General features: G+C 40.9%; 1 protein-coding gene across 4 annotated transcripts in view; it reads left to right on the top strand.

Moving 5' to 3' along the window:
• The window catches only part of tbc1d9 (TBC1 domain family, member 9 (with GRAM domain)), a 72,306-nt gene that overhangs the window by 7,823 nt on the left and 39,348 nt on the right, over positions 1 to 25,135 (top strand). For 3 of the 4 annotated variants that reach the window (XM_041190678.1, XM_041190680.1, XM_041190681.1), the window contains exons 2-9: positions 5,603 to 5,713; positions 16,199 to 16,317; positions 16,682 to 16,910; positions 17,911 to 18,172; positions 18,361 to 18,568; positions 20,505 to 20,708; positions 23,667 to 23,843; positions 24,674 to 24,824. In XM_041190678.1, the coding sequence (XP_041046612.1) occupies positions 5,603 to 5,713; positions 16,199 to 16,317; positions 16,682 to 16,910; positions 17,911 to 18,172; positions 18,361 to 18,568; positions 20,505 to 20,708; positions 23,667 to 23,843; positions 24,674 to 24,824 (1,461 nt within the window). The remainder of the gene's footprint in view (positions 1 to 5,602; positions 5,714 to 16,198; positions 16,318 to 16,681; positions 16,911 to 17,910; positions 18,173 to 18,360; positions 18,569 to 20,504; positions 20,709 to 23,666; positions 23,844 to 24,673; positions 24,825 to 25,135) is intronic. The other variant, XM_041190679.1, reaches the window with a different exon arrangement.

The following is a 25,135-nucleotide window of genomic DNA, read 5'->3' as shown; positions in this document are numbered from 1 at the left end:
TTTATCAGAAACAGCCCCAACACTCTGCTATATCAGAAGCCTTTGGGACACATTTTTATACTAGGTTTCAAAGTTTACATTAAGTCTTCATTTACCTTAAAATGAAACTCTGTCACCTTGTTCTAGATATTTTGGAATTCTTCCTACATTAAAATCACTTTTATCCTGCAGAGATTGAAGACTGCTACAGCATACACAATTTGCAGTTCAAAATGTTCTTGTATGGGTTCAAAAGCAATGATATGATGTTGCCCGAAGCCATGTGCTGGAAACTGAGTTTGGATCTGATCTATTTCTAAGGGACTTCTTAAAAGAATAGTTGGCTCTATGGCCAAGTCAATCAACTATTTGACAGGATCAATATTTTGTAATGACACTTGGAAAGCTTTGAGTCCAGCGTCTCTTGAAATCTTTACAATGTGGAAATTCTTGAAAAGTAGAAAGCCTGGTTTCATTCAAAGCATCTATAGTTGCAGTTCCTTTTGGACTGCAGCATGACAGGGACATGGAGCAAAATCAGCAGAGAGAGGAGGAGGGCTCTCCGTGGAAGGCTGCACCTACTAAGATTCTTGGAATCATAGAGTGGTTAGACCACAGAAGATGACTAGGGAGCTTTTCTCTTATCTCCACCACAGCCAGGTGCAGTGCCTGAGAAGTCTACTTCTCACCAAGGGAGCAGACACTTCTACTTTCTACAACCAGAGCTACAGCTGCAAAGCAGGGTGAGGATAGCACTGCTAATAGCAATGAAAATTGCCATGACCATCGATTTCTATGCCAGAGGATCCTCCCAGGTTGGAGCAGGTACATTGCATAGTGAAATGGGAGATGTTGGCATCGTTGCATCAGGGAGGCATCAGAGACCCTGTGTGCCAGGAGAGGAGGAAGAGTGGGCACGTGACTTTCAGGCTAGTGGGATTCCTAGTGGTGCATGTAGCCATCGACACCAATGCATGTGGCTTTACAGGCCCTACATTAATAGGGAGCTATATAGCACCCACAAGTGCTGCCACTCTTTTAAATTGCAGTTGGTATGCAGCTGTGCAGTGAACATTGTTGGTGAGTGCCTTCTATCCTTGCACCAGTCAGCTGTACCCGCTGTATTTTAGTCACCACCATAGACTGGAGGATGGTTGCTTATTGACTACCCACGCTATACCTGGCTCACGATTCCCCTTCATCTCTTGACCATGTATGCTCAGCATGTCTGAAATGAGAACCACACTGTTATGGAGCAAATCACTGGCATTCTGAAACAGGTTCTGCTGCCTGGACCACTCAGGGGGAGTCCACCTGTAGTTGCTGGAGCACGTCTCCGAATTACTGGTGGTGTGATGTGTCCTCTGCAATCTTGCTTTCATGTTGGTGTAGCTATTGTCACCAAGCCATCGGATACTTCTGGAATAGGTGGAAGGGAAGAGGCATCCGAGACCGTTTTGCTGCAGATGAGCCTTCTGTGAACAGTTACTCAGACACCAGTTCCCCTAAAATGTCACCCCCACATCGCTGATGCTCCCAAAATTCTCAAGCTCCTCATCCTTCTGATATGGCCATCATGGCATTCTCTTGGCCAAGCCCTTGAAATTCTATTCAACTTTATCCAACACCATTTCTCGTAATACACTTACTTGAACTATTCGCCCTTCTCTTTGCCTGTCCTGTGTGTACTGTTGCCTGGCCTAGTGCTCCGAGGTGGTGCTTCCACCAGCCATGCTGCAGGCTCAATGTAAGGCTGCTGAATTTCACTGGGGGACACTGCAGATGGCCTAGCAGGATGACCTCCAGCACATCTGAGCCTTGAGGACAGAGCTTCGGATTGCATCATCTCTGCATAGGCTGCAGCAGATGGGCGGGCTGGCTGGCTAAAAGAGAACTTCAGAAGCACTGTTGGAGTAGCAATGGTGGGAGCACCAATGCTATCCTGAGCACATGTCCTGCTGAGAGGACAGTAAGTTCACGCACCATGAAGCAACTGCCACTCCCCCAGAGAGGATGTTCCAGCGACTGTCTGTGCTGCAATAATAGCTGAAACATAGATCCCAGCCATGATGCAGCATCTGGTGCCTGCATATGCTGTTAGAGTTGGCCAGTACTTTATTGTTGGAAAGGATAAAAAGGAAAAGAGTAGCAACAGTGAGTGTTGGTGTCTTTAGAGGCTGAAACTGGGAGATTAGTAACAGGGGAAACAAGGAACAGAGAGCCGGAATAGCTGAATCATTTTCGAGCTGGCAAACCATAACTAGTGGCATGCCGCAGGATCAGTGCTGAGCCCTCAGCTATTTATGATCTATATTAATGACATCTTTAATTCTGGCCTTTTTTGCATCTTGAATTTGAATTGCTCCATAATCAGTGGAAACACCTTTGGCTGTCTGGACTTTAAGTTCTGGAATTCTCTCCTTAAATCTCTTCACCTCTGTATACCACTCCTCTTTTAAGTCATACCTTAAAATCTACCCTTGACCAAGCTTTTGGTTACCTGTCCTATGTCTCCTTATGTGGCTCGGTGTCTGATTTTCTTTAATGTTCATGTAGAGTGCCTTGGTTGTTAATGGTTTGTATAAGTATAGATTATTGTTGAAAATTAAATTTCCATTGATGAGTGAAATATCTTAGATTAAGCTTGGGGTTAATGCCACAATTTGTAGTTGTTCATTGTTGCACTTATGATCAGATTTAAGTTGGAGTTGACTTGGGCAATCAAAATGTTTTAAGTCTGAATTAAATCCTTGATTGAGTTTTTTGGGACAAAAGGAAATTAGCCTGGTGCAACAGCAATTGGAAAAGTTTAGTTCACCCCTTTTTCATTAATGCTGTAATTCTAAGATGGTTTGAAAAATGATCGTGGATGGTTAAGTGCTGATTAGGTAGATGAATCTTGGAGCGTTTTATTCACATTCAATTTTAAAAAGCAATATTTATATTTTTATGGATATTTTGACAGTGAAAATGCTCACCTGATTTCTGTAACAGCAAGTACTGTACCAGTCTAAAGCCATCTGATACTGCTTATATACAGCATGAAGTTGCATAGAATCACTTTTCCTAATTGTTTAGCAGTATATACTGTTAGATAATGCAGGGGGAGCAATTTTGAGGTCCTTTGTTGGCATGGTGCATCGCTTAACATGAGCATACACGGGTGATAAAGCTGCAACATGGTACCCTCCTGCATCATGCCAAATAGGCAAGTAGAGTCTCGCAATCTCTGCCCTCGTACCGCTAAATGCTTTTGTTATAGCTAATTATTTTATCTCCCCACCATGTGATAGGAGACCGCTTTACAATTGCTGAATGCATCTTGTTAGCATATGCATTAGATTTTACTTGATTGTTGGTACCCAATACAATTGTTCTCCAGCGCTTTTGTATTTTCAGCATTCGCTAGGCTCAATATATGACTCCCCAATTTTGTTGAGTGATTAAGATTTAAGAACTTCAAATGCTTCCTTCGGAAGTCCATATAGACCATATCAATCACATTGCCCTCATCAACTGTCTCTCTGTTATCTTCTCAAAAAAATCAGTCAAGTTAGATCAACACTATTTGCCTTGAACAAATCTATGCTGGCTTTCATTAATTAATCCATATTGGCCCAAGTGACTGTTAATTTTGTCCCAGGTTAACTTTTCTAAAAGCTCTCCCACTACCACGATTAAACTGACTGGCCTATTGTTGCTGTGTTTATTATTACACCATTTTTTGAATGAAGATGTAACATTGGCAATTTTTCAACCCTCTAACTAAGGAGAATTGGAAGATTATGGTCAGTGCCTCCACAATTTCCATCCTTCAGCTCCCCTAGCGTACTTTGATACATCTGATCCGGTCCTGTGTCTATCAGTTTTGACTACAGGCAGCTCTTCCAATACCTCTTTATCAATTTTTAACCTATCCAGAATATGAGCTACCTGCTCTTTCAACATGACTTTGGCAGCAAGGTCTTCCTTAGTGAAGACTGCTGCAAAGTACTCGTTTAGTACCTCAGCCCTCCCTCTTCTCTGTGCGTAGACCCTCTTTTTGGTCTACATTTGGCCTCGCCCATCTTCTTATTACCTGTTTACTATTTAAATGCCTATAGAACACTTCTGGATTCCCTTATCCCAGCTGTCAGTCTCTTCACATACTCTCCCTTTTACATCTCTTAATTCTTTTTCCTCTTTGAACTTTTGTGTTCAGCCTGGATCTCACTTGTATGTCCATTATGCGTATCTTACTCTCTCCTTGTCCAGGGAGTTCTGGCATTGATCGCCCAACCTTTCCCTTTCTTAGGAATGTACCTCGACTGTACCTGAGCCATCTCATCTTTGAAGACAGCCTAATGTTTTGTAACAGCTATGCCTGCCAATCTTTGGATCTGATCCAGGTAGATTGAAATCATACTCATCACATCGAAATTGAACCTTCTCCAATTAAATATTTTCACTTTAGATTGCACCTAGTCTTTTACCATAGTGTACCAAAACCTTATGATGATATGATCACTGTTCCCCTACTGACACTTCATCCACTTGTCCCAGCTCATTCCCCAAAACCAGATACAGTAATTCCCCTTTACTTGTTGGCCTGAAATGGTAATGATCAGTAAAATTCTCCTTAACACACCTCCCTCTCTATCATTTTACTATCCCAGTCTATATTAGGAAACAGCACTACTGTATGTATGTACACTGATTTGGCTAAACTAGAATATTGTGTCTCATCTTGGCATTACACCTTTAAGAATGATGTTAAGGCTTTAGGGAGGCTGCACAAAAGGTTTGAAAGCGATTTTGAGGATGAGGGACCAGCTACATGGATATATTGGAGAAGCTGAGGTGGTTCTCCTTGGAGAAGAGAAGGTTCAAAGGTGATTTTTTTTTTTCAGAGCTACTCAAAACCATGAAATATCTAGACAGTAGGTAGAAGCTGTTCCCATTGATGGAAGGGTTGAGAACTAAAGGACACAGATTTAAGGCGATCAGTAAAAGAACCAATGACAACAGGACAAAAAACCTTACACAGCAAGTGTTTAGGACCTGGAATGCATTGCATATAAGGGTAGGGGAAGCAAATTCAATCATGGCTGTGAAAAGGGAATTTGATAAGCACTTGAAGTGAAAAAAGTTGCAGGCCTATGGGGGAGGGTGGGGGAATGGGGCAAGCTAAGTGGCACTTGTAGAGAGCCAGTATGGACATAATGGGCAGAATGTCCTCCTGCATTATTCTGACTTGCTGTGCTCAGCTTGACACTAAATATTCCCCATTGTCTTCTACAACTCCTTTGAAAGTTCCTAAAACATTTGCTGAACATTTTGATCATGTGTGACATTTGGACCCAAGGGTTGATGGTTGTGAAGTTCAATTTTTTGGTTCACTAATGTTCTTCAGTGAAGAAAATCTGCTGGCCTTACCTGGTTTGGCCTACATGCGACTCCAGACCTACAGCAATGTGGTTGACTCCTAAATATCCTCTGAACAAGGGCAATTAGAGATGGGCAATAAACATATTGCCTAAAAGTAAATTTTTTAAAAATCGAGACTAATTACTGCAATTATGGACCTAGTTACCTTGTTGTAATTATCCTAATCATAGTTTTTGTTCTGGAACTTTCAATGCAGGCTTACTCGTGGGAACACTTGATGTTGTGCTGGACTCCAGTGCTCGAGTTGCACCATACAGAATCCTTTACCAGACTCCGGACTCCCTAGTCTACTGGACAATTGCCTGTGGTAAGTTCTAAAAGAACAGTTCATTCTTGCGTAACTTAGACATTAAAATCCCACAAATATTTTTATCCTTTTTTCTTGAAAAAGTAACAATGTTTTAATGGATCTGAAACCAGAGTTGGGACAATATTTGGTATAATTTAACTTTTGCTCAGACCTTGGTAGTACTAATGCTACTGTTAATACTATAAATCATTTATAAAGTGCTTATGCATTCCATCAGTGTGCTCTGAATGTCTTATGAGAAGCTTTCATTTCTGAGAACCCTAGTTTGAATTGAGCCCATCCAAGATGTTTTGAGTATATAGTAATAAAGCAATTTTTTTTGAATGCTCCAGCAGTTTTGATTTATGTGAGTTTCCTATATATATTTTAATAGAGTGCACTCCCACCTTAAACATGAGCTGTTTCTATAGAAAAAAAAAATATTTTATATAATGCTGGACATTTTATGTAGAAAATAATTATTACATAATTGATGTAAAATTTGTTTTCAAATTAAACATAGTGTTGCTTGTGATCTTACTGTGTGATCTGTCTTTGGAAGATTAACTTAAGCCTTCGGCTTTTAAATTTATTTCAAACAGCTGCACGCAGGGTACTTCAGCATTTATTTTATAACCTGGATGCTGATTGTGAAAATTGAGTAAAAGGTACCATTGAAAAGCTACCCCAATGTTATAATACATTTTATGTTGCAGAGTATAAATCTCTGCGCTAGATTACCACTTCAAGACACAGTTGTTTGCTTTGCTACCTGGGGTACAGCACTGATGATGACAAACATAAATGGCTGTTGCTCAGAGTGCTATATGTTACCTTTTATCTGGCCATTCCACAGGCTGGGGATGTTGTTTTGGATTTTTTCTTCAATGCAGATCTTCCCTTAACAATGTAAATGAGCCAAACTCAACAGCACTGAGAGTTGCTACATACAGAATTTCTGCAATTTGAAATGGTTCTTTGCAATGTAAACTTTCCATAAACTTAATTCTGGGTTTCTGTAGTTCCTTTTCTCTGTTCTTCTGAAGTATTTTAATGGAATCAGGAGACACAACTGTGAAAGAAACTTTTGTACTTGGAAGATGATTTGTTTGCAGCCTCAATCAGGTATTTTGGAGGTGATCCTAAAGTCCCATTTAACAAGTGATTATTAGTACACTACCCATCAGAGACCAGTAGCTGCAAGGAATAGCATTACTAAAAAAATGAGTCTGCATTCAGTGGCCATGAGTAAGTTAGGAATATGCATGTATGTAGACAGCTCCACTACCGTCCAGTATTGTTACAAAACCTGCATAAATGTCTAGGCAAAATTACTGACTTCTATTATAATTAAGTTAAAAGTTCTAACTGGGCTAAAGGGTTTGATAAATTCTAAGGATATGTGATATTTCTCCCAGAATGCTAAGGCAAAGGGAAGAATTTTCCCCATGTTGGGTGGGCTGGGCGGGCGTGGAGATGATCGCAGCCCGCGATCGGCTCCATGCCGCCATTTTATGTGGGCAGACCAATTAAGGCTCGGCTGGTAGCTACCTGTGTGGGCGGGGGGAAAGAGAGATTTGGAGCCTCTGCTCTTTTGCGCATGCATGCGAAAGAGTGCAGAAATCTCCCTGAGGCACAGAGCTGCCTCGGGGAGATTAAGCACATGTTGAGATTTTTTGATAGAGAAACATAAAAATTATTTACATGTCCTCTCATGTGACAGTGTCACATGAGCTGGGACATATTTATGAATGGCGCAAAAATTATTTATTTAATAAAACCTTCCGGAACCTCATCCCGTCTGTGGATGAGGTTTCCTGAAAAACGTGAAGGCTGCTTGGGCTCTTCGTCTGCCCGCCAACCTTAAGGTTGGATGAGCAGCGTTGATAATTACTTTAATTGGTTTTTTAATGGCCTTAACAGGCCTTTGACAGTTCGGGTGCGCAGCTGCCTCCAGCATATGCCCGCTGAACAAAAGATCTGACTGACGGGTGGTGACGTCGGGTCGCACACCCGATGTCACCATGTGTCATTTTATGCATTGGTGTGTCGGGGCCCGGCCCCGCATGCCGACATCAAAATTCTAGCCATAAGGGAGATTCCCCCTTGCTATTTTAAGGCCTTTAAACCAAGTTTTTTGACCAACCTTTTGGTCACCCCTCCAAATATTTCCATCTATAGCTTAGTGTCCATTTTCCTGATTATGGCTCTCTGACATGTCTTGGCTGTCTTTCTGCGACATAAATATAGGTTGTTGCATTGACAACAACCATAAGAGAGGCATTGACACTGAAGATATTAGAAGTTTAGGAACAGGTTGTCATGGTATCTATTTAAAAAGTGGGTCGAAAAAGATAGCAGAGACACAGTGGAAAAATAAGCTAGTTAACGGGAATCTGTGAAATAGAAAAGATGCTGCCGAAATAACCATCTCAACTGCTATGAGGAATTAACACCCCAACTAAACTGTGAAATGTCCTGTGGTGTGGTGTGCTTTGACTATTAAAAACGCATTTGACCAATTTTAAATAACCTCAAAGCTACAAGCATCCATGGAAAATCTTGTGAATGAATAAGAATTTGACGAACAAGCATTCTATCCCTTTCATCATAAAAGAGGCCCGAACAATCCCCATCCACCACTACTGTCCTCCATCTGGCTGAACTTGTTCTCACACTGAACAATTTCTCCTTAAACTCCTCTCCCTTCCTCCAAATAAAAGGTGTGGCTATGGGTACCCGCATGGGCCCCAGCTATGCCTGTCTCTTTATGGGGTATGTGGAACATTCCTTGTTCCAGTCCTACTCTGGCACCCTGCCACAACTCTTTCTCCGGTACATCGATGATTACTTCGGTGCTGCTTCACGCTCTCGTCTGGACCTGGAAAAATTTATTAATTTTGATTCCAATTTCCACCCCTCCATCATTTTCACATGGTCCATCTCTGACACTTCCCTTCCCTTCCTGGACCTCTCTGTCTCAATTTCTGGTGATAGACTGTCCACCAATATCCATTACAAGACTACCAACTCCCACAGCTACCTCGACCACAGCTCCTCACACCCAGCTTCCTGTAAGGACTCCATCTCATTCTCTCAGTTCCTTCGCCTCCGTTGCATCTGTTCTGATGATGCCACTTTCAAAAACAGTTCCTCTGACATGTCTTCCTTCTTCCTTAACCGAGGTTTTCCACCCACCGTGGTTGACAGGGCCCTCAACCGTGTCCGGCCCATCTCCCGCGCATCCGCCCTCATACCTTCTTCTCTCTCCCAGAAACATGATAGGCTCCCCGTTGTCCTCATTTATCACCCCACCAGCTCCGGGACACCCTGGTCCACTCCTCCATCACCCCCTACACCTTAACCCCTCCCACGGCACCTTCCCATGCAATCGCAGAAGGTGCAACACCTGCCCCTTTACTTCCCCTCTCGTCACCGTCCAAGGGCCCAAACACTCCTTTCAAGTGAAGCAGCATTTCACTTGCACTTCCCTCAACATAGTCTACTGCATTCATTGCTCCCAATGCAGTTTCCTCTACATTGGAGAGACCAAACGCAGACTGGGGTGACCACTTTGCAGAACACCTTCGGTCTGTCCACGAGCATTACCCAGACCTCCCTGTCGCTTGCCATTTCAACACTCCACCCTGCTCTCTTGCCCACATGTCCGTCCTTGGCTTGCTGCATTGTTCCATTGAAGCTCAATGCAAACCGGAGGAACAGCACCTCATTTTCTGACTAGGCGCTTTACAGCCTTCCGCACTAAATATTGAGTTCAACAATTTTAGATCATGAACTCTCTTCTCCATCCCCACCCCCTTTTCAATTTTCCCCCTCCTTTTTGTTTTTTCTAATAATTTATATAGATTTTTCTTTTCCCACCTACTTCCATTATTTTTAAGAGTATTTCCATCCATTGTTTTATCTCTACCTTTTAGCCTATTTCGATCCCTTCCCCCCACCCCACCCCCACTAGGGCTATCTGTACCTTGCTCGTCCTGCTTTCTATCCTTAATTAGCACAATCCTTTAGATAATATCACCACCTTCAACACCTTACTGTCCTTTTTGTCTGTTATCTCCACCTATCACTGGCCCTCTATCCAGTTCTTCTTGTCCCACCCCCCCTTAAACCAACTTATATTTCACCTCTTTTCTATTTTTACTTAGTTCTGTTGAAGGGTCATTTGGATTCGAAACGTTAACTTTGCTCCTCTCTACAGATGCTGCCAGACCTGCTGAGTTTTTCCAGGTATTTTTGTTTTTGTTCTCTATCCCTTTCATATGGGTTATGTCAGGTTGGAGCAGTGGGGGGAGTTCCAAGATTTTGACCCAGTGACAGTGAAGGAACAGTGATGCGCTTCGAAGTCAGTGTGTTAAGTTGCTTGGAGGGGAACTTCCAGGTGGTGGAGTTGTTAATTAATTATGGCAATCAATCTCTTTGGTTGTGGGCATCGCTGGATAGGCCAGCATTTATTGCCCATCCCTAATTGCCCTTGAGAGGGTGGTGTTGAGCTGTCTTCTTGAACTGCTACAGTCCCTGTCATATAGGTACACCTATAGTGCTATCAGGGACGGAGTTCCAGGATTTTGACCCAGTGATGGTGAAGGAACGGTGACATATTTTGAAGTCAGTGTGGTGAGTCGCTTGGAGGGGAACTTCCAGCTGGTGGTGTTCCCATATGTCTAATGCCCTTGTCCTTTTAGATGGTAGTGGCTGTGGGTTGGAAGGTGATATCTAAGGAGGCTTGGTGAGTTCCTGCAGTTCATCTTGTAGATGGTACACACTGCTGCTACTGTGTGCCAGTGGTGGAAGGAGTGAATATTTGTGGATGGGGTGCCAATCAAACGGACTGCTTTGTCCTGATGGTATCAAACTTCTTGATTGTAGTTGGAGCTGCACTCATCCAGTCAAATGGAGAGTATTTCATCACACTCCTCACTTGTGCCGTGTAGAGGGTGGACAGGCTCTGGGGAGTCAGGAGGTGAGCTACTTGCCACAGGATTCCTAGCCTCTGACCTGCTTTTGTAGCCACAGTACATATATGGTTGGTCTAGTTCAGTTTCTGGTCAGTGGTAAGCCTGAGGATGTTGATTGTGGGGAATTCAGCGATGGCAATGCCATGGAATGTCAATGGGTAATGGTTAGATTCTCTCTTGTTGGAGATGATCATTGCTTGGCATTTGTGTAGTGCGAATGTTACTTGTCACTTGTTAGCCCAAGCCTGGATATTGTCCAGGTCTTGTTGTGTTTGGACATGGACTGCTTCATTATCTGAGGAGTTGTGAATGGTGCTGAACATTGTGCAATCATCAGCGAACATCCCCATTTCTGACCTTATGGTCAGAAAGTCATTGAAACAGTGAAGGTGGTTGTGCCTGGGACACTATCCTGAGGATCTCCCACAGTGATGTCCTGGGACTGAGATGATTGACCCTTAACAACCACAAACATCTTCCTTGGCTAAGGGCGCGGCAAGTTCTGGGGCACAAGTCTTCAGTACTATTGCCAAATATAATCCGGGCCTGTAGCCTTTGCAGTATCCAGTGCCTTCAGCCATTTCTTGATATCATATGGATTGAATCAATTTAGCTGAAGACTGGCATTTGTGATGCTGGAGATCTCTGGAGGAGGCCTTGATGCATCGTCCACTTGCCACTTATGGCTGAAAATTTTTACAAGTGCTCTTTTGCACTGATGTGCTGGGCTCCCCCATTATTGAGGATGGGTATGTTTATGGAGCCGCCACAGCATCCTCCAGTGAGTTGTTTAATTGTCCACCACCATTCACGACTGGATGTGGCAGGACTGAAGAGCTTAGATCTGATCCATTGGTTGTGGACTCATTTAGCTTAGTCTATCGCTTGCTACTCATGCTGTTGGCACACAAGTAGTGCTGTGTTGTAGCTTCACCAGGTTGACATCTCATTTTTAGGTATGCCTGGTGCTGCAACTGGCATGCCCATTCTGCACTCTTCGTTGTACCGGGGTTGATCCCCTGGCTTCATGGTAATGGTAGAGTGGGGGATATGCTGGCCCATGAGGTTACGGATTGTGGTTGAGTATAGTTCTGATGGCACACAGCGTCTCATGGTTGCCCAGTGCCGTGTTGCTAGATCTGTTCGAAATTTATCCCATTTAGCATGATGGCAGTGCCACACATGATCACGGGTATCCTCAACGTGAAGGTGGGACTTTGTTTTCTTAAGGACTACGCGGTAGTTACTCCTATCGATCCTGTCATGGGCAAATGCATCTGCCACAGGCAGGTTGGTGGGGATGAGTTCAAGTATGTTTTTGCCTCTCATTGGTTCCCTCACCATCTGCTGCAGACCCAGTCTAGCAGCTATGTTCTTTAGGACTCAGCCAGCTTGGTCTGTAGTAGTGCTACAGAGCCACTCTTAATGATGGATATTGAAGTCCCCCCCCTCCCAGAGTATATTCTGTGCCCTTGCCACTCTGTTTCCTCCAATTGTTGTTCAACATGGAGGAATACTGATTCATCAGCTGAATGGGGGCATGGCACGTAAGAGGTTTTCCTGCCCATATTTGACCTGATGACATGAGACTTCATGACGTCCAGAGTCAATGTTGAGGACACCCAGGGCAGCTCCCTCCTGACTGTTTAACATTGTGCCACCACCCCTGCCAGTGGGACAGGACATGCCCAGGGATAGTGTTGGTGGTGCCTGGGACATTGTCTTTAAGGTATGTTTCTGTAATTATGACTGTGTCAGGCTAATGCTTGACTAGTCTGTGAGACAGCCCTCCCAATTTTAGCACTAGTCCCTAGATGTTAATAAGGAGAACTTTGCAGGGTCGACAGGACTGATTTGGCCGTTATCATTTCTGGTGCCTAGGTCGATGCCAGCTCCATTCCTTTTAGACTTTTTAACGGGTTGATACAACTGAATGGCTTGCTAGGCATTTAATAGCCAACCACATTGCTGTGGGTCTGGAATCACATAAATGCCAGGATATTAGTGAACTCGATGTGTTTTTGCGACAGTCGCCAGTGGTTTCATGGTCATCATTAGACTTTTAATTCTAGATATTTAATGAATTCATATTTCACCATGTGCTGTGATGGGATTTGAACCCAGGTCCCCAGAGCATTACCCTGGGTTTTTGGATTACCAATCCAGCCACCGCTTCCCCCTAAATTGATGTTGAGATCCATTTCTATTTCTAATTTAAATCAATGAATTGGTTAGATTTGCAGATGATATGAAATGGAATTGGAAGAGGCAGCTCAGAAATTACAAAATCAGTAGGACAACATATGTAGGTGGGAAGGACACTGGCAGGTGAAATTTAATACTGATAAGTGTAAACTACTGAAATAGGAAGGAAAAAAATGGACAGTACACCTACCTACTCCTTGAATAGCATTGAAATAGTAAATGATGAAGTTAAAAGAAACTTAGTAATCTTTAATGAATTTGATGCTCAACAAGCCTAACTATGCAGAGCATCAATCAACAGAGCCAGTAGAAACTTGAACTACAAAGTCAAAACAATATAAATCAGAGGCTGCCATGATCCAACTGATCTGGTCAGACCATGTGTTGAGTAATGTGGCCATATCAGGTTATCGAGACACAAGGGAGACATTCATGCACTGGAGGTAATGCACGGCAGAGTCTCAAAGCTAATGCCAATAATCCAAGTAATGAGAGGAGGGGCTGGCGAAAGGGCATTTTCAACCTTGAAGCGGTATCTGAACCATATTGATCCCAAGCTATGGGAAAAGTAAATCCAGCAACTGTTTTAAGTTAAATTATGTGATTGGGACAAGGGGACTTAGGTTCAGGATATGAAAAGGCAAAATTAAGACAAAAATCAAGAATAAAATGTTCCAAGGCATTTCAAATGCATGAGAAAAAATGGATGCATCGTCAAAGGAGGCTGAAGGCATTATAAAGAGATGGGGGAGAGAGTTTCAGCTGCAGATAGGCTGAAGCAGAAGCAGAAATAGGTGATTTTGCAGCAGTGGAAGTAGGTGGGCTTTATTATGGAGAGGATGTGAGGTCAGAAACTCTGCTAATGGTTGAATTGGGCAGATTGTTTGCAACTGTTTGGTTTTGTCTGAAATACTGCCTGGAAAGGGGCATGTAATCATTGGCAAGGATACAGAGTTTGGGTGGGGCCAAAACAAATTGCTGCATTATACTTAGCAAGAGGAAATTGTAGCTCACTGAAAACTGGGGCCAGGATATTGAGGTTGGCGAGAGGTTGGGGTGGGGGGGAGGGGCACGTTCGCCGACGTGAAAAATGACACAGGATGGCGTCACCCTGCGTCATTTCCATTTTCAGGTCGGACTGGGCATAGCCGAATCAGCTGTGTGCCCGTCAACCTGTCAACGGCCTGTTGAGGCAATTTAAAAACTAATTGAAGTAATTAATGGACATGCCCGTCCAACCTTAAGGTTAGCGGGCAGGCTGGGAGCCCTGGCAGGCTTCAGAAAAGGCATGAAACCTCATCCATGGGTGGGATGAGGTTTCATGAGGGTTTTTAAAAATTTAATAAAAGCTTGAATAAAAGTGATGGACATGCCCCAGCTCATGTGACGGTGTCACATGAGGGGACATGTCAGGGAAATTTTATTTTTGTCCATTGACCATTTTTGAATTTGCCACCGATCTCCCTGAGGCGGCACTTAGCCTCAGGGAGATGAGTGCGCCCTTTCATGCACATGATTGGAGGCGCGCCTGTACGCGCCAGCTCCTGCACTTCCCCATTCCCCTACCCTGATGGGGGTAAAATTCCTCCCTGGGTGTCAGGCAAACAGTCTGTGGATCCTGACCATGTCTGCCGATGAGATCATCAAGATATAGCGTGTAAATTGAGAATGAGAGAGGATGAAAGATAGATCCTGTGGGGAATGGGGGCAGGGTACTCTGAACTAGCTGCTGCTGTGGGAAGCACACTCATTGCTGGAGATTCTCTGGGCCTGAATTTTTCAGTCGGTGAGCGGGCTCGGTAGGAGCGGTCGCGGAGCCGACCACCACACATGATTGGCTCCATGCCGGCCACTTTATGTGGGCAGGCCAATTAAGGCCAGCCCAGCGTAAGACGCAAGCGGTAGCACTCAGTGCTACCTGTGCGGGTGGGGGGAGGAGGGAAAATTGGGGCCAGCGCACGAAAGAGGGCTTCAATCTCCCTGAGGCATGTGACTGTGTCACATGAGATGGGACAAGTTTTTATCTTTCAGAAAACTACTTGATTCAGAAAAGCTTTAAGAAACTGTTTTTGCCTGCCCGCCAACCTTAAGGTTGGACAGGCAACATAAACAATGACACTAACTAATTCGTTAATGGCCTTAATAGGCCGTTTAAATATCGGCAGGCGCACAGCCGACTCTGATGTGCGCCCGTCGAATGAAACACTGCACTGCAGCACAATGACGTTGGGACGCATGCATGATGTCATTGCGCATCACCTTATGTGCTGTCGCGTCGGCACCCCCCCCCCCACTCCCGCACACCGACTGAAAAATTCAGGCCCTGGTTATGATCTAAACCTTATTTACCATGCTTCGTATGTTTACACGCATGCACTGCAAGACCTTCTTCTGTTCTCTTAGCCTGGTTCCATCTAATGCTGTACTATTTCTTATTCGAGGGTACCTGTCTCTTCCAATCCTTTGCATGCCATGTTTCTGCATTGCTACTTCCTGGTAGAAAAGTCCAGCCAAGTTAGATTAAACCCTCCCCACAGCTGTAGTGCACCTTCGTTCAGGGACATTGATCCCAGTTTTGTTGAGGTGCAGATGTGAAGATAAAACTGAAAGAAATGTTAGCATGTTAAAAAAAAAGTAAAGTCTTGTAGATTCTATATTAAAATATTTATGACATGGTTAACGGAAGGTAAATATTAATGGTTATCTATAATATACAGCACTGCATGTGTATATATAGGCTGCAGGTTCTGGCTACCAAACTTAGACTGTTATAGAGACCTAAAAACTTATTAGAATGAAAAATAATTAAAACTGACTATCATTTCCACGAACAACCTATTTCTAAGAATCATTTAAGAAATATTAGTAGCTGATGCTTAGCAGTTTTTAAATTTGTTAGCAAACCTCATTTCAGGATAAAATATTGTTAGTTTCATATTTGCTACTACTTAGACATACCTTCAATGCTAAGATAACATGTAGATAAAAGCAAAAAACTGCAGATGCTGGAAATCCAAAACAAAAACAGAAACGAATACCTGGAAAAACTCAGCAGGTCTGCATCGCGGAGGAGAGCACAGTTGACGTTTTAAGTCCTCATGACCCTTCAACAGAACTAAGTAAAAATAGGAAAGGGGTGAAATATAAGCTGGTTTAAGGCCCCTGTCATCTGTGCTCTCCTCCACTGATGCTGCCAGACCTGCTGAGTTTTTCCAGGTATTTCTGTTTCTGTTTTTGTCTAAGATAACATGTGTTTGTATATATTTGATTTTAATAGAAAGATATAAAATTGATCGCTTGATACTTGTAACTTCCTTAGGTGGCTCAAGAAAGGACATAACTGAACACTGGGAATGGATGGAGCACAATCTGCTACAGACACTTTCAATCTTCGAGAATGAAAATGACATCACTACATTTGTTAAGGGTAAAATACAGGTAACCAATGTCAAAATAACACACAGTAAACTAAAAGTTAAAAGCACACGAAGAATTTATAATTGAATAATATAGCAAAATTGTGAAGGCAAAATGCCAGTGTATTCAGATAAGAATGGGTGTACCAAGTTTTTTGGAACCACAATGACAAATACTATTGTCCAACTTAGGAATTAAGGTTTTTTTTTGGGAAATATCTACTACTGTCTGATGCATAAATACATTTAATTCCTTTGTTTTTTCTCTCTTCTCTTTAATTCATTTTGGAAAGATAAACTTTTTTATTTTTGTGGATTTATAACTTGTCTTTAATACACTAAGGCATTTTACTCATTTTACTGTTTCTACTTTTCTTTGATTTTAGGGTATAATTGCAGAATATAATAAAAATAATGATATAAAGGAGGATGATGACACAGATAAATTTAAGGAAGCTATTTTGAAGTTTCGTAAGTTATTTGGGATGCCTGAAGAAGAAAAGCTGGTTAACTACTACTCTTGCAGTTATTGGAAGGGTCGGGTTCCACGGCAGGGTTGGATGTATCTCAGTATCAACCATCTCTGTTTTTACTCGTTTTTGCTGGGAAAAGAAGGTATGGTATTCTTTTGCTGTTTATCTTCAATTTAGAAAAGAAAGTAGCCTGTTCACTTTATATCATTGGAGTTTGCACAATTTTTTTGCAACTCTGAATGTTTAATATATAAGTTACTTGGCTTTCTTCACTGTGCCCTACTCCATCCAAGTATAGAATGCCTTACAAAGTTACCTGATTTAAGTTAATAAGCTGAATAGTGTGGGATCTGAATTGACAAATACTGTCCCACCTTTTCTATGTTTGTGTAAGTCATTCTGACTCAAGTTAATAAGCTAAACAGTGTGTGATTTGGATTAACAGTTAAAATGACAATTTTTTACTCTGTCAGCAGATGTAGTCATTATCCCATTATTACGGCATCACCATAGTGACTGCTCAGATAATTCCTCAATTTGTTCTCTCCATGCTCAACTCTTTAAATATGTCTCTCAATTTAACAAAATAAAAATGAACAAAAGGCCATTAAATAAATTAATTATTTTTTAGAGCAGAATTAATAGTAAAAATTGTTCTGGAAACACTTTTAAACCTATACATTCAATTAGGTAAGTATGACTGATGTCTAAGTGGAAGAATAACTGACCAGAGAAAACACAGGATGCAGGGAACCATATTTTGCTGGTATATAGCAACAAGATCATCGTTAAGTAAACAGTTTATGATCCGCATTTGCAGGCTTCTGCGGAAACCTCAGAATTAATTTGCAGATATTTACAAAATCAAGTGTTTGGATGTTTTTGTTAAACTATCTTTTTGATTTTTTTTCTTTTTATTGCACTAAGGTTTAGATAGCTATTTGAATATAATAGTTGCATTGCCACTTAGTATTGTAACATCTAAGTGTAGGTGCAAGTAAGTAAGTAAATAATGCCTCTGGAAATATAAATATTTTAAAATGTGATTTATTTCCTCTGTGCGGATAATTAGAAAATAGAATTTGTTTGAATTTTTTGTGACAATACATTGATACAAAAAACAAATTTTCGCCTTTTTCTAGCTAAGTTAGTGATCCGATGGGCAGACATCACCCAGCTAGAGAAGAATACTACATTGCTCTTTCCTGAAATTATCAAAGTGAGCACAAGGTGCAGTGAACATATTTTCTCTGTTTTCCTCAATATTGGTGAAACCTTTAAACTAATGGAACAACTAGCCAATATTGCCATGAGACAGCTTCTTGATAATGAAGGCTTTGAAGAAGACAGATCACTTCCAAGACTAAAGAAGAAGTCTCCTCAAAAGGTTTCTGTATTAAAACGGTTAGTAATTTAGCAATTTAAATTAGAAATATTTCATTGAGCTCTCATATTTGACAATTATATAACCCTGCCTGAAGCCAATGAAGACATTAGACTGGTTTGTTGTAATTCATTTCATTAAGCACGGTATAGTGTATTTTTGAGGTCAAGACCCTCTAATGAAACTTATTATTTTTCTGTAACTTAAGGGACCTTGATGCTAGAGCAAAAAGTGAGCGATACAGGGCTTTGTTCCGACTTCCGAAAGATGAGCGTCTGGATGGGCACACAGACTGCACCCTTTGGACACCATTCAGTAAAGTGCACGTTGTGGGTCAGATGTTTGTATCTACTAATTACATCTGTTTCACCAGTAAAGAGGAAAACCTGTGCAGTCTTATTATTCCTCTAAGAGAGGTGTGTGTCAACTAAGACTAATTAAACTGATTTTCTGTTAGAAAACTTAAAGGATTTCTGGACCACACTTGCCCTTGGTAGAAGCATTTGTGGATTTATAAATTGGGCAGGTGATTTGTTATTGCTTGGTTATGCTCAAAAGCCAACATTTTCGCTGATTCTGAGACTTGCGTGCAAAAATTGCAATACTGGGTAGAAAATCAAGCCAAATGCCAGTGGGCTATATTTTTTCACATTGAACAATGAGTGTATACATTTGTGTTATTTTGTTTTGTAACAGAAAGGTTAATCAGATGTTGCTGCTATATATAATTCCTAGCTTTACCCTATTAAGTGAGTTTCTGTTGGGATGGAAATTTAATCACAAGACGGAGTTGCTTTATTTTGTATCAAATTGTTTAAGCAATTTGAGAACTAAAAGAAATACCAGACAAAGACAGTCAGAGAACTTTTAGTTGACAACAGATTCAGCAGTGCACAAACAAGCTTCCTTTGCACAAGCCTAGAGAGAGGGGAGCAGAATGGCTTCCTCTATCTCTATATACCTTTCAGCTTTAAAGAGAAACAGGAGATGTGTGCTATGACATCCTTATAACTTTAAAATATCCTTCCAGGACATAATGAGCAAATGTGTTTTGACTATCAATTCAAGAAGTTATAATTTCAGTTGATTCCCAAGGCCTAACATTTATGTGGGATAGAAAGACATTCTAGCGACTTCCGCGTAGAAAAATGTGGACAAGTGAAACCTCTTCCTATAGGGGCCCTTTTTTAACATTTCTTGTTCATTTCTCTGTAACTGTCTTCCATCTGAGGATTTGATTGACTGTTTAATCAAGGTGAAACTATAACAAAGTTAGAGAGTTGCACTCATTAAAACTAAAGTTCTGAATAAGGAACATGGGAAAGGGATTAGGTGATGCCATGGAATATGCAAACTGTGTCACATTAATTGTGAAGAAGGGGTATAAAAGTGGGAGTTGAGGAAGGTACTCAATTCATTGAGGCCTGATTTAGCTTTAAAAACTTTGAGCCCTGAACTATAACGTTTGTGATTCTGCAGCAAAATCTCAATTTTTTGGTGTAAATGCTGCCAAGTGTATGCATAATTGTTGCCAGTAATATTTATTATTACTGTCTGCTTAATCTTTGAACGTCAACAGTGAATGCTGTGAACCCTGTTTGAGGCATAACTTAAAAATAAGACCACTGGTATAACGGATCTGCAAGATACCACTTGCCTTAAATATGAAATTCTTTCAGTGAAGATGCATGTGACCAAATAAAAAAAAAAATACACAGGATGTACAGACCCATACTTAATATTTATATATCTTGGTGTGTCAATATAATTAGAACATCTGGGCATTTCACATTATGCACTGTATAACTGCAAGCTGCAGTGGCATGCATTGGAAAGGAAATTCACTCCTCCTGACATAAACCAAACACCATCATAGTAAAACAAAAGCAAAATGCTGAGGATATTGGAAATCTGAAATATAAGCAAAAAATGCTGGAAATACTCTGCGAGTCTGGCAGCATCTGTGGAGAGAAAAGCAGTTAACGTTTTACGTCAATGACCGTCCGTCAGAACTGGAAAAGATTAGAGATGTAACAGGTTTTAAGCAAATCTGGAGGTAAGGAAAGGGAGTTCTGTTGAGGTGGAAGGCAGGAGAGGAGAAATGGTGAAAGGAGATAGTAATAGGACAAGTAAAGAAACAAAAGATGGATCTACAGGAGCTGTAAATGGGAATAGCAGAATCATTATCATACTAAGGTCCAGCAGCTCATTGAGGAGCAACATGTTTCATCTGTAATGTGGTGTCATGGTGCACTTTTTTTTAGTTTTTCATAAATAATTAAGGGTTGAACTTGTTGATGTGAGGGTAAACCAAACGGCACCTTGAAAGAGATGTACCTATTTTTTTCTTAGGTGACAATAGTGGAGAAAGCAGACAGTTCGAGTGTGCTTCCAAGCCCATTATCTATCAGTACCAAGAACAGGATGACTTTCTTTTTTGCCAATCTCAAGGACCGTGACTTCCTTGTGCAAAGAATTTCTGACTTTCTACAGCAAACAACATCAAAAATTTGCTTTGATAAAGAAATTGTAGGAAGTCTTAATTCTGATGATGAGGTATGTGGAACAGAAAAACCTGAAAATCAGATTTCAAAAAAGCTAGTAGTGTACATGTTAAATTTTGAAACATTGGAATTCCTTTCTGTCTGAAGTATTTTGAGGAGATGGAATAATTTTAAATCAAGATTATTTTAAATTCTGAACAATTCATAATTTCACAAACTTTTTCACTGAGTTTTAAACTAATTTATTTCTTTGTATAAAGGTATGTTTTTTATTAACATTAGCTAAGTTAAACTATTGAATAAATTAGATAGGTTACATTGAATAATAGTCTATCAACCATGTTATGAAATATGCTTAAAATATTTCTTCAACAAACAACATTAAAAATGACCATACTACCAGGCTATAACTACTGCTCCTTCTTTGGAGAATTCGATCAAAATTGTCACATAGCTATAAATGGAAAGGTTATAGATTTTTTCAAAGCTAAAGGAACATATCACACAACCAAGTTTTATAAAGTTAAATTGCTTTGTACTTCAGCTTAAAACAAAAACAGAATTACCTGGAAAAACTCAGCAGGTCTGGCAGCATCGGCAGAGAAGAAAAGAGTTGACGTTTCGAGTCCTCATGACCCTTCAACAGAACTGAGTGAATATTAGGAGAGGGGTGAAATATAAGCTGGTTTAAGGTGGAGGTGGGGGATGCGTGTGGTGGTGAAGGGAAGATGTGTTTGGTGGTGGCGAAGGGAAGATGTGTTTGGTGGTGGCATCATGCTGGAGTTGGCGGAAATGGCGGAGGATGATCCTTTGAATGCGGAGGCTGGTGGGGTGATAAGTGAGGACGAGAGGGACCCTATCATGTTTCTGGGAGGGAGGAGAAAGCGTGAGGGCGGATGCGCGGGAGATGGGCTGGACACGGTTGAGGGCCCTGTCGACGACCGTGGGTGGAAAACCTCGGTTAAGGAAGAAGGAAGACATGTCAGAGGAACTGTTTTTGAAGGTAGCATCATCAGAACAGATGCGACGGAGGCGAAGGAACTGAGAGAATGGGATGGAGTCCTTACAGGAAGCGGGGTGAGAGGCGCTGTAGTCGAGGTAACTGTGGGAGTCGGTAGGCTTGTAATGGATATTGGTGGACAGTCTATCACCAGAGATTGAGACAGAGAGGTCAAGGAAGGGAAGGGAAGTGTCAGAGATGGACCATGTGAAAATGATGGAGGGGTGGAGATTGGAAGCAAAATTAATAAATTTTTCCAAGTCCCGACGAGAGCATGAAGCAGCACCGAAGTAATCATCAATGTACCAGAGAAAGAGTTGTGGGAGGGGGCCAGAGTAGGAGTGGAACAAGGAATGTTCCACATACCCCATAAAGAGACAGGCATAGCTGGGGCTTGTACAATAATGGAAGATAACATTTTGGAACATATTGAAAATTATACTAAAGTGAAAAAAGGAAGCTGGTGAACATTTTTTTTTTGTATTCCTAGCCAATTGATGTATGTACTTTCATTTTTACAAGCACACTCTGGTTTGCATAATTAATCAAATGTAGCACTGGTTATTGCAGTGAGCTAGCATAGACTGCTTTCTTATCTGTTTCCTATGTTTGAATCCAGTTCGAGATGAGATAAAAGGCTCACTGCTTGTCTCACTTTTGAAGACTGTAAATGCTCTAAATGAAATGAGTCTTGGCATTTTCCATAAATTCAAATTCTAGGCAGCTGTAAGTCTCCAGCTGAGAAATAGATTGGAATTCTCGTTCCAGGTGATCATCATCCAAATTTTGCAGTCAGTGTAAAAAAAGAAATGATGCTGACTTGCGCATAGATTTTTCTGAGGGCTTTTGAGAGAAATGTCTCACCAGACATCTGATTCAGCTCTATGCCTTTACTGGAGTTTTGTGGCGTTTGTGAGTAGAATAAGAAAAGGCAATGCTGGTCAAACAAGATCAAAGAATCTTCACTGAGACATGCAGAGTTTAAACTAGTAATTATAAATTCAAAATAAGTTATGCCCAGAAAGCAAAATAAAGATTGGAAAAAAGATGGGATTAAGAGAGAGATAAGAGACAGAAAAAAAAATTAATTAAAATTAATAAATCTCCAATATTAACTAATTCTGAAGGAATGTGACTTCACACCTGTAAGATTTTAAATTTCCTGGGCCAGAGAGATTGTTTGACAGTTAATTTTACTGATCACACTGTTAAAAATGTACATGCACCAGAATACACCAGCCCTAACTTTTTCCTCGGCTGCCTGACAGGTAATTAATGAAACTTCACACCTTTACATGGATTTCATTGCCTAGTTTCTCAGCGAAGTACTAGTATAGTAGAGCCTATGAAGGAGCATGGTAACTCGGAATGTTATCTGGATTTCCTTGTTTTAACAGTGCATTTGTGTATCCCGGAAGTTGCTGTCCAATTTACTCCATAATGGTGATGCTGTTCACATCATCATTATTCTGTATGTAAAATTTGGGCACATAAGTACTTCTAGGTACAAGAAAAAGAAAAATTCATAATAGATGCTGCTCCATTGAGGTTGGCCTTAGGCCATGTTGTTGGATAAAATAAAGGGAGCACTCAATTGTTTAGCTGAATATTATTAATTATAGGCAAATCACATACTGCTGCTTTCTGCCTATGTCTTTTGCAATACAGTGAATAATACAATGGTTATATTGGTAATTTAAACTTACTGGATAAATATTTTTGTGGAATAAAATTACCTGATGAATCATGATAATTGAGGTTGATGTTATATTTAAGCATAGGAGAAAGCCAAGAGAAATTTTCTGTCTGAACTTCTCCAAGTTTTGGCAACAGTCTTCCGGGAGCTCTTGTTTGCAATAAAATATTGGAACATTCAAGTTCACTGCCTCTTCAAAAATGTTTGTTTCAAGGAATATGTACTATTATTGGATATGTTCATTGATGACATTAAAAGCTTATCTGAGCATCATGATATAGTATTGAACAGTTTGCCAACTATTTGCCTTCTAGGTATTTTCCAGACAAAGCAGTATTGTTTCAGGTAGTCCACAGAGAAGTTTCAGTTCTACCTCTGAAATGGATGGAGAGCGACAGTTCAACCTAAATGGAAATAGTGTTCCAATAGCCACCCAGACACTCATGACAATGTACCGTCGCAGGTCACCTGAAGAATTCAATCCTAAAGTGGTACATTTTGCTTATTGATGCATTTATGTAATTAACTAGCTTTTATTAACATGCACATTTGTATTGTTGCACATTTGTATTGTTGCTCTGATATTAAGTTGGTGCATATTTTCTCAGTAGAATTCACTGAATTCTTTTTGTTTGATATGACCTGATCTGGTGCACAATAATGAGTGAAGTAATAGAGCATTGTGCGCAATTACACACAAGCAAAAACTTGGTTGAAAAACGTACCATTAACTCTAGAAAGAAAACATAATTTTTTCCGCTTCATTTCATTTCGGACATATCTACACAATCCCCAAGTAAGGCATCAACCCCCAACCCATAAAACCTATCTGCAAGAGGCATGCTAAGGAGCTCATTGTGAGAATTGTGGTATATCTTAAATCCTACCACTTCTACCAACGGCCTGTTGAAATATCACCCCACTGGAAAACTGCTGCCTTCTACAAGATTGAAATTCAAACTGAGAAATAGGACTGCAGAGTTATCACTGGTGTTATCTTAGCCAGTGAAGCATGTGCCTGGTTATTCATAGCAAGGTGCCTTTAAAGAAAACTGATGGGGGAGGGATATGACTGATGAAAAAGAATTTTAAAGGTGCCTCGGTTGTATAACTAATTTTATGCTTTACACTTTACTGCCATAAATATTGCTTACAATTATTTTAAAATGCAGCTATGATAATTAAGTGTTAGCTGTGTCTTTTTGATATCGATGTAATTCATAAATGAAAATTCAAACTTTAGAAAGTTCACATTGCAAATGTTCAATCATTGAATCCAGAATTTGATACATTGATTTATTACATTGTATTTGACAATCAGGCAAAGGAACTAATGAAAGAACAGTCCTGGCAGATCCACTTCGCTGAATATGGCCGTGGAGTATGTATGTATCGCACAGAGAAAACCCAGGAGCTTGTACTGAAAGGCATTCCTGAAAGCATGAGGGGGGAGCTTTGGCTACTGTTTTCAGGTGCACAAAGACAGAAAATTAGATCTGCACCAAACTTGCAGTGTTTTTTTGAAAATATCATAAAGATTACTTAGCAAAATAGTTTTTAGTTAAATAGATAAGTCTGTATTGTTCCTGTCTTATTCAGTGTTTCTTTTATTGCAATCTTTTTGGGGCAGAATTTTTAGCTTGCGGGCATCCGTGATTGGTGGGCCAGGGAATGGACCCCCGACCGCGATTTCACACTGGCTGGCCAGTTAAAGGCCAGTCAGCGTGAAAGACACACTGAAAGGCTCAGCATTGCTGAGGTGGGGGGGTGCGGGAGGAGGGCG

The sequence above is a fragment of the Carcharodon carcharias genome, chromosome 1 (assembly GCF_017639515.1).
Source record: "Carcharodon carcharias isolate sCarCar2 chromosome 1, sCarCar2.pri, whole genome shotgun sequence".
NCBI lineage: Eukaryota > Metazoa > Chordata > Chondrichthyes > Lamniformes > Lamnidae > Carcharodon > Carcharodon carcharias.
Note: the sequence above shows the minus strand (reverse complement) of the source record. Positions and strands in the feature narration are given on the sequence as shown.